Source organism: Gobio gobio (genome assembly GCF_949357685.1).
Source record: "Gobio gobio genome assembly, chromosome: 23".
Taxonomy (NCBI): Eukaryota; Metazoa; Chordata; class Actinopteri; order Cypriniformes; family Gobionidae; genus Gobio; species Gobio gobio.
This window is the reverse complement of record NC_137119.1, coordinates 45205628-45215627: the sequence shown is the minus strand read 5'-3', so window position 1 is coordinate 45215627 and position 10000 is coordinate 45205628. Positions and strand designations below refer to the sequence as shown.

The window sequence follows — 10000 nt, the reverse complement described above, 5'->3', positions numbered from 1 at the left end:
AGGAGGGGGGAGGAGAGGGGGGAGCAGGAGGGGGGAGGAGAGGGGGTGCAGGAGGGGGGAGGAGAGGGGGAGCAGGAGGGGGGAGGAGAGGGGAGCAGGAGGGGGGAGGAGAGGGGGTGCAGGAGGGGGGAGGAGAGGGGGTGCAGGAGGAGGAGGAGAGGGGGAGCAGGAGGGGGGAGGAGAGGGGGAGGAGAGGGGGTGCAGGAGGGGGAGGAGAGGGGGAGGAGAGGGGGTGCAGGAGGGGGGAGGAGAGGGGGAGCAGGAGGGGGGAGGAGAGGGGGTGCAGGAGGGGGGAGGAGAGGGGGAGCAGGAGGGGGGAGGAGAGGGGGAGCAGGAGGGGGGAGGAGAGGGGAGCAGGAGGGGGAGGAGAGGGGGAGCAGGAGGGGGGAGGAGAGGGGGAGCAGGAGGGGGGAGGAGAGGGGGTGCAGGAGGGGGGAGGAGAGGGGGTGCAGGAGGAGGGAGGAGAGGGGGAGCAGGAGGGGGGAGGAGAGGGGGAGCAGGAGGGGGAGGAGAGGGGGTGCAGGAGGAGGGAGGAGAGGGGGAGCAGGAGGGGGGGGGGACGTGTGAAGTGCAGATCAGAGCGGGTGTGTGTGGTGTGAGACTGGGCTTTTCAAATCTGCAGTAAAAAGCATTCAGCTCATCGGCCAGGTGTTGATCCTCTACAGAACGGGGGGGGGGGGTGACGTATGTTCCTCAAGCCTGTCCAGACTGAAGCTGGGTCGTTGGAAGAAAACTGGTTTCTCAGTTTTTGAGAGTAGCTTCTTTTAGCAACTCTGATCTCCTTTGTCAGTCTGTTAGGGTTAGGGTTAGGGTTCTGGCCTGGTTATACAAGACTTTATCCCCACGTCTGTAAGCATCCTCTTTGGCATGACGGAGCTGTTTGAGTTTCCAGTAAACCATGGTTTATCATTAGTGAATGATAAGAATGTCCTGGTAGGAATGCATGTATCCTCACAGAAACTGATGTATGATGTAACAGACTCTGTGAGCTCGTCCAGATCAGTGGTAGCAGCTTCAAAAACAGTCCAATCAATGCAATCGAAGCAGGCTTGTAAGTCCAGCTCTGCTTCATTAGTTCATCTTTTTACAGTCTTTATTACAGGTTCAGCTGATTTCAGTTTCTGCCTGGAGGTCAGTATAAGATGAACCACACAGTGATCAGAGAGCCCCAGAGCTGCCCGTGGGATGGAGTGATATGCATTCTTTATTGTGGTGTAACAGTGGTCCAGTATATTACTGTCTCTGGTGGGACATGTAATGTACTGTCTGTATTTTGGCAGTTCACGGGAGAGATTTGCTTTATTAAAATCCCCAAGAATGATTAAAAATGAGTCTGGATACCTTTGTTCAGTCTCAGCTATGTGTTCAGCCAGCTGTTGAAGCGCCGCGCTCACACACGCGTCTGGAGCGATGTACACATTCACGAGAATGAACGGGGAAAACTCCTGCGGCGAGTAGAAAGGTTTACAGTTTATGAAGTACGCCTCTAGATTAGGAGAGCACATCTTCTTCAGTGTTGTTACATCTGAACACCAACTTTCGTTAATGTAGAAACTCAATCCACCACCTCTCGTTTTCCCTGTTAGTTCCGCGATGCGATCCGCTCGGAACAGCTGGAAGCCCGGCAGATGTAGTGCGTTGTCCGGAATGGCTTCACTCAGCCAAGTTTCCGTGAAGCACAGTGCAGCAGAGTTTGAAAAATCCTTGTTAATGAGGTGACAGAATGACATTTCTGAGGGGCTGCTCATGATGTGTGTGTGTGTGTGTGTTCAGGTGATGTACGCGGACGGACAGACGTCAGGCTCTCTGTTCTCCACACTGGCAGAGACGCCGGAGATTCAGTTCGCCAGAGAGATCACAGAGACCATCAGTGAGGTGAAGGATCAGAGCAGGTTACACTGACCGATGAAGTGTGTGATGTCTGTGTGTGTGTGACATCTGTGTGTGTGTGTGTGTGTGTGTGTGTGTAGAACAAGTACCGCGAGCAGAGCCGGAAGAGCGTCAGCAGCTGCGTTTACTCTCAGCTTCCTGAAACCACGGAGACTCAGTTCAGCAGGAGCATCTCTGAGCTGCAGAGTCAGGTACACACACACACACACACACACACACATCACATGTGTCTGCCAGACACACACACACACACACACACATACATACACATCAGGTGTCTTCCAGTCACTCACACACACACACACACACACACACACACATCACCTGCGTCTGCCAGGAGGAGGATGATGATACCCTGTGTATGTGTGTGTGTGTATGTGTGTGTGTGTGTGTGTGTGTGTGTGTTCAGGTGAAGTATAAGGCCGAGGCTCAGCAGCAGATGAGCAGATCTCTGTACCATCAGCTCGCAGACACTCCAGAGACTCAACACGCTCGAGACGCCGCACAGATCCAGAGCCAGGTACTACACACACACTGACCCAGAGGCAGGTACCGTGTTCTGCTCATCCTCACACATGCGTGTGAGTGTCGGCTCAAAGCACAGATCTGATCTGATGTGTGTGTTTACACCTGTGCTTCAATAATCGGTTCAGATGTTTTGTGCCAGTGTAAACACAGCCCTCTAGTCCTGCTCTTCAAGACAACATCATGTGATCATGTGAGTGTGTGTGTTGTGTCATGTGATCATGTGTGTGTGTGTTGTGTCATGTGATCAGCTGAAGTACCAGCAGGGCCGGGTGTGTGTGACGGGCAGGAACCTCTACTCCCTGATGGCAGAGACGCCACAGAACCAGTTTGTGAAGCAGCAGATGGAGCTCCAGAGCGAGGTGAGGGTCTGTTACACTCCTCAATCACAACACACACACACACACACACACACACACACACACACACACACTCACACACCCCTGAAAAACAACCCCACCCCATAATCCCCCCTCCACCAAACTTTACACTTGGCACAATGCAGTCAGGCAAGTCCCGTTCTCCTGGCAACCGCCAAACCCAGACTCGTCCATGGGATGGTCAGACAGAGAAGCGTGATTGGTCACTCAGAGAACACGTCTCCACTGCTCTAGAGTCCAGTGGCGGCGCGCTTTACCCCACTGCATCCCACGCTTTGCATTGCACTTGGTGCTGTAAGGCTTGGATGAGATGCTCGGCCATGGAAACCCATTCCATGAAGCTCTAGACACTGTTCTTGAGCTCATCTGAAGGCCACAGAAGTTTGGAGGTCTGGAGCTCTTGACTCTGCAGAAAGTTGGCCACTTCTGTGACCCTCAGCATGCGCTGACCCCGCTCTGGAATATTTAGTATAATATTTGGACTTATTGGACTTGAGTTCTCTGAGCTCCTGAGAGCGGCTCATTCTCTCACTAATGTGTGTAGAAGCGTCTGCAGGCCTAGAGCTGGAGTTACACACCTGTGGCCATGAAGGGGTTGAACACCTGAACTCAGGGATCCAATACTTCTGGCTATAGTGTGTGTGTGTGTGTGTGTGTGTGTGTGTGTGTGTCATCTGTTTTTTCTGCTGTAATCATGACAGTTCATTTACTGCTGTTGTGAACAGAGGAGTGTTGATCAATAAAGTTTCATAGGCAAGATCATTGAAAAAGTTGTTTTCCATCAGCTGAACAAATTCTTGAGCTCAAACGGATACTTTGACAATTTTCAATCTGGTTTCCGACCGCATCACAGCACAGAGACAGCGTTCATAAAGATAATAAATGATATTCGCCTCAATACAGATACAGGCAAAACATCAATTCTGGTACTACTGGACCTCAGTGCTGCATTCGACACTGTTGACCACAACATACTTCTTGACAGGCTAGAAAATTGGGTTGGGCTTTCTGGAATGGTCCTCAAATGGTTCAGGTCATACTCAGAAGGGAGAGGTTATTATGTGAGTATAGGTGACCATAAGTCTGAGTGGACATCCATGACATGCGGAGTCCCACAAGGGTCAATTCTTGCTCCACTCCTATTCAACCTGTACATGCTCCCACTCAGCCAAATCATGAGAGAGAACAAAATGGCTGACCACAGCTATGCTGACGACACCCAGATCTACTTAGCCCTATCACCTGATGACTACAGCCCCATTGACTCTCTGTGTAAATGCATTGATGAAGTTAACAGTTGGATGTGCCAAAACTTTCTTCAGTTAAACAAAGACAAAACTGAAATTACTACATTTGGAAACAAAGATGAAATTCTCAAGGTGAACGCATATCTTGAGGCTAAAGGTCTAATAACTAAAGATCAGGTCAGGAATCTTGGTGTGATTTTGGAGTCTGACCTGAGTTTCAATAGTCATGTCAAAGCAATAATTAAATCAGCTCACTATCATCTCAAAAATATTGCAAGAATTAGATGCTTTGTTTCCAGGCAAGACTTAGAGAAACTCGTTCATGCTTTTATTACCAGTAGGGTGGACTATTGTAATGGTCTTCTCACTGGCCTTCCCAAAAAGACCATTAGTCAGAACGCTGAGCAGAACCAGAACATTATGACCATATCACACCAGTCCTCAGCTCTTTACACTGGCTTCGTATTACATTTAGAATAGATTTTAAAGTGCTATTACTTGTATATAAATCACTCAATGACCCAGGACCTCAATACATTGTAGATATGTTGATTAAATACAAACCCAACAGATCACTCAGATCATCAGGATCAAGTCAACTAGAAATACCAAGGGTTCACTCAAAGCAAGGAGAGTCTGCTTTTAGCTATTATGCCAGCCGTAGCTGGAACCAGCTTCCTGAACAGATCAGATGTGCTCCAACAGTAGCCACTTTCAAATCCAGACTCAAAACACATCTGTGCACATCTGTCCAGACTCAAAACACATCTGTGCACATCTGTCCAGACTCAACACACATCTGTGCACATCTGTCCAGACTCAAAACACATCTGTGTACATCTGTCCAGACTCAAAACACATCTGTGTACATCTGTCCAGACTCAAAACACATCTGTGCACATCTGTCCAGACTCAAAACACATCTGTGCACATCTGTCCAGACTCAAAACACATCTGTGCACATCTGTCCAGACTCAAAACACATCTGTGCACATCTGTCCAGACTCAAAACACATCTGTGCACATCTGTCCAGACTCAAAACACATCTGTGTACATCTGTCCAGACTCAAAACACATCTGTGTACATCTGTCCAGACTCAAAACACATCTGTGCACATCTGTCCAGACTCAAAACACATCTGTGCACATCTGTCCAGACTCAAAACACATCTGTGCACATCTGTCCAGACTCAAAACACATCTGTGCACATCTGTCCAGACTCAAAACACATCTGTGTACATCTGTCCAGACTCAAAACACATCTGTGCACATCTGTCCAGACTCAAAACACATCTGTGTACATCTGTCCAGACTCAAAACACATCTGTGCACATCTGTCCAGACTCAAAACACATCTGTGTACATCTGTCCAGACTCAAAACACATCTGTGCACATCTGTCCAGACTCAAAACACATCTGTGCACATCTGTCCAGACTCAAAACACATCTGTGCACATCTGTCCAGACTCAAAACACATCTGTGCACATCTGTCCAGACTCAAAACACATCTGTGCACATCTGTCCAGACTCAAAACACATCTGTGTACATCTGTCCAGACTCAAAACACATCTGTGCACATCTGTCCAGACTCAAAACACATCTGTGTACATCTGTCCAGACTCAAAACACATCTGTGCACATCTGTCCAGACTCAAAACACATCTGTGCACATCTGTCCAGACTCAAAACACATCTGTGCACATCTGTCCAGACTCAAAACACATCTGTGCACATCTGTCCAGACTCAAAACACATCTGTGTACATCTGTCCAGACCCAAAACACATCTGTGTACATCTGTCCAGACTCAAAACACATCTGTGCACATCTGTCCAGACTCAAAACACATCTGTGCACATCTGTCCAGACTCAAAACACATCTGTGCACATCTGTCCAGACTCAAAACACATCTGTGCACATCTGTCCAGACTCAAAACACATCTGTGTACATCTGTCCAGACTCAAAACACATCTGTGCACATCTGTCCAGACTCAAAACACATCTGTGTACATCTGTCCAGACTCAAAACACATCTGTGCACATCTGTCCAGACTCAAAACACATCTGTGTACATCTGTCCAGACTCAAAACACATCTGTGCACATCTGTCCAGACTCAAAACACATCTGTGTACATCTGTCCAGACTCAAAACACATCTGTGCACATCTGTCCAGACTCAAAACACATCTGTGCACATCTGTCCAGACTCAAAACACATCTGTGCACATCTGTCCAGACTCAAAACACATCTGTGCACATCTGTCCAGACTCAAAACACATCTGTGCACATCTGTCCAGACTCAAAACACATCTGTGCACATCTGTCCAGACTCAAAACACATCTGTGTACATCTGTCCAGACTCAAAACACATCTGTGCACATCTGTCCAGACTCAAAACACATCTGTTTAGCGGTCCATTTACTGAATGAGCTGTGCCACTGTACGTGCTTTGTCCGAACTGCTTGCATTTTAATTTATATGGTTCAATTTAACCCTGTTTTTATTTTTATTTTTAATTATACTCTCTATTTTTATCTTTCAATATTTTTATTTTGTTAAGGCTGTCTGGGTGGAAGAGGTTGAGAGACGGGGAGGAATAAATAAGTGGGGTGGATAAACCATAGGTGGATGACTGATTCTGTGGGAAATGCAACTTGATTGAAATTGTGAGAATTTTGAGATCTCACGTGGGCGAGGAGGCCGTGCTGTGAGCCGGTTAAAAACCCCAGAAGCAGACGGCCAATATGGGGAAGTCCCAAAGTTGAGCATTCCCTCCGGTGCGAGGAAGACCCGTTTAGATCTGCTCTGACGGGTAACACATCTAGAGAACGCCCTCAAGTTAGGCCAAGAAGATTTGTCTGTAAGGGCACTGTCTAAACGCACAGTTACCTGACAAATATTTTTCAAGTAAACCTGACTCTCCATTTTCTTCCACCACAGATCGGGGATTTCATCTTTATTTTTTATTTCTTTTAATTCCTATTATAACTGTTTTAATTCACTTAAGAATATTTTAATTTAATTTCTGTGTAAAGCACTTTGAATTGCCACTGTGTATGAAATGTGCTATACAAATAAACTTGCCTTGCCTAAGTGTTTGGAGCCTCTGTCACTCTTCGTGTGTGTGTGTGTGTGTGTGTGTGTGTGTTTCAGCTGAAGTATAAAGAGGACCTGAAGGAAAACTCCAGTAATCTGTACTCGCTCATGCCCGAGACGCTGGAGACGCAGTCGGCCAAACACGCCGATGACTTACAGAGCCACGTACGACACACACATCAACAATCCCAGACTTCCTCCAGTCCACATCATGACCAGCACGAGTGATCTGATGTGTGTGTGTGTGTGTGTTCAGGTGAAGTATAAGGCCGAGGCTCAGCAGCAGATGAGCAGATCTCTGTACCATCAGCTCGCAGACACTCTAGAGACTCAACACGCTCGAGACGCCGCACAGATCCAGAGCCAGGTACTACACACACACACACACACACACACACACACGTTGGGTTTTCATGTTTTATGGGGACTTTCCATAGGCGTAATGGTTTTTATACCGTACAAACTGTATATTCTATCCCCTTACACTGCCCCTGCCCCTAAACCTACCCATCACACACACACACACACACACACACACACACACACACACACACTGCCCCTGCCCCTAAACCTACCCATCACAGGAGACATTCTGCATTTTTTAAAAAACATCACTTAGTCTGATTTATAAGATGTTTTCCTCATGGGGACCAAAAAATGTCCCCACAAGGACGAGGATTTCGGATATTGCCATCTTTGTGGGGACATTTTGTCCCCATAACATAGGGATTACCAGTCCACACACACACACACACACACACACTGATCCCCGTGTCCTCCTCTTCATCAGGTGGTGTATAAAGGCGTGGGGAAGGGCGATTTCTCTGGCTCCTCCTTCACGGCGGTCTCGAACTCAGCGGAGATGAAGTGTGTCCAGCAGATCTCGCACATGCTCAGTGAGGTGAAGCTCCGCCCACAGCCGCTTCATTCACAGGCTGGCGTGACGTCCATCACGCGTGACCCCGTCTGCACGTGTGTTTCAGAGCGAGTACCGTGAGGAGGGCAGGAGGAGCCTCGCGTGCAGTGTTTACTCTCAGCTGAGCGACACGCCGGAGACGCAGTTCAACCGATCCCTGAGCGACCTGCAGAGCGAGGCGAGCCAACCCATGGACAGAACCTCAGAACCTCAGAACCTCAGAACCCCAGAACCCCAGAACCTCAGAACCTCAGAACCCCAGAACCCCAGAACCTCAGAACCCCAGAACCCCAGAACCTCAGAACCCCAGAACCCCAGAACCCCAGAACCTCAGAACCCCAGAACCCCAGAACCCCAGAACCTCAGAACCTCAGAACCCCAGAACCTCAGAACCTCAGAACCCCAGAACCTCAGAACCCCAGAACCTCAGAACACCAGAACCTCAGAACCCCAGAACCCCAGAACCCCAGAACCTCAGAAAACCAGAACCTCAGAACCTCAGAACCCCAGAACCTCAGAACCCCAGAACCTCAGAACACCAGAACCTCAGAACACCAGAACCTCAGAACCTTAGAACCCCAGAACCTCAGAACCTCAGAACACCAGAACCTCAGAACCCCAGAACCCCAGAACCCCAGAACCTCAGAACCCCAGAACCTCAGAACCCCAGAACCTCAGAACCTCAGAACCCCAGAACCTCAGAACCCCAGAACCTCAGAACCTCAGAACCCCAGAACCTCAGAACCTTAGAACCTCATTACAGCTGATCAAACAATAACTGGTCAAATAATAATAATGTTTTTTTTTAATAACTTTTAAATAAAATCAATCCATTAGTAATTAATTAAATAATTAAATGTCAAATCAAACAAAATAAAAACAATCAAATAAAAACGTAATAATAATTAATCATGTAAACGTGTCAAATAAACATTATTTAAAAATAGAATCAATCAAAATAAAACACTTATTAATAATGAATCAAATCATAAACTGTAAAATATAAAATGTAAAATAAATCAAAATAAAATGCATATTAATAATTAATGAAATCAAAAATGTAACATTTATATAAATAAATAGCTTTTAATAATAATTAATAAAATCATAAACATGTAAAATAAAGAAAATTAAAAAATAAAATAAATCAAAATAAATATACATATGAATAATTTAGTCAAAAATATAACATTTATATAAATAAATAACTTTTAAATAAAAAACATCAAAATAAAACAATTAATAATAATTGATCATAACCGTAAAATAAAGAAAATTAAAATACATATTAATAATTAATTAATTCATAAACATGTAAAATATAAAATACATATTAATAATGAATTAAATTTTTTTTTTACATTTAACTAAATAAATAACTCTGAATAATAATTAATGAAATCATAAACAATGTAAAATGAAGAAAATTAAAAATAAATCAAAATAAATATACATATTAATAATTTAGTCAAAAATGTAAAATGAATATAAGTAAATAACTTTAAAATAAAAAACATTAAAATAAAACTCTTAATAATAATTAATTATAAACATAAAATAAAGAAAATTTATTTGATAAATTAAATAAATAAAATACATATTAATAATTAATTAAAGCAAAATGCATATAAATAAATAACTTTGAAATAAAATAAATAAAAACCTTCAAAATAACACTCATAATAGTACTTAATGAAATCATAAAAATGCATAAAAATAAAATGCATATTACTGTAATAATGAATAAAAAAACAAAAACGTAAAATGTATATAAAAAAATAATCAGTTAACATATAATTATAATTTTTTTAATTCTAATCAAAAGGAAACACTTTAAAAAACAAACATTAGGTATTTTATGTGTTTCGCTGCATGTCATGTGACCATTAACCGAATCCGAATCTCAGGGAGCTGGACTGATGGAGCGGTGTGAGAGT

The 10000-nt window shown here is 44.6% G+C and overlaps 1 protein-coding gene across 50 annotated transcripts in view; it reads left to right on the top strand.

Moving 5' to 3' along the window:
- LOC307119830 (uncharacterized protein) overlaps positions 1 to 10000 on the top strand; it is a 148302-nt gene that overhangs the window by 19716 nt on the left and 118586 nt on the right. For all 50 annotated transcript variants that reach the window (XM_079806439.1, XM_079806436.1, XM_079806479.1 and 47 more), the window contains 8 exons: positions 1774 to 1875; positions 1971 to 2081; positions 2300 to 2410; positions 2667 to 2777; positions 7205 to 7312; positions 7404 to 7514; positions 7938 to 8048; positions 8131 to 8241. In XM_079806439.1, coding sequence (XP_079662565.1) covers positions 1774 to 1875; positions 1971 to 2081; positions 2300 to 2410; positions 2667 to 2777; positions 7205 to 7312; positions 7404 to 7514; positions 7938 to 8048; positions 8131 to 8241 — 876 coding nt within the window. The remainder of the gene's footprint in view (positions 1 to 1773; positions 1876 to 1970; positions 2082 to 2299; positions 2411 to 2666; positions 2778 to 7204; positions 7313 to 7403; positions 7515 to 7937; positions 8049 to 8130; positions 8242 to 10000) is intronic.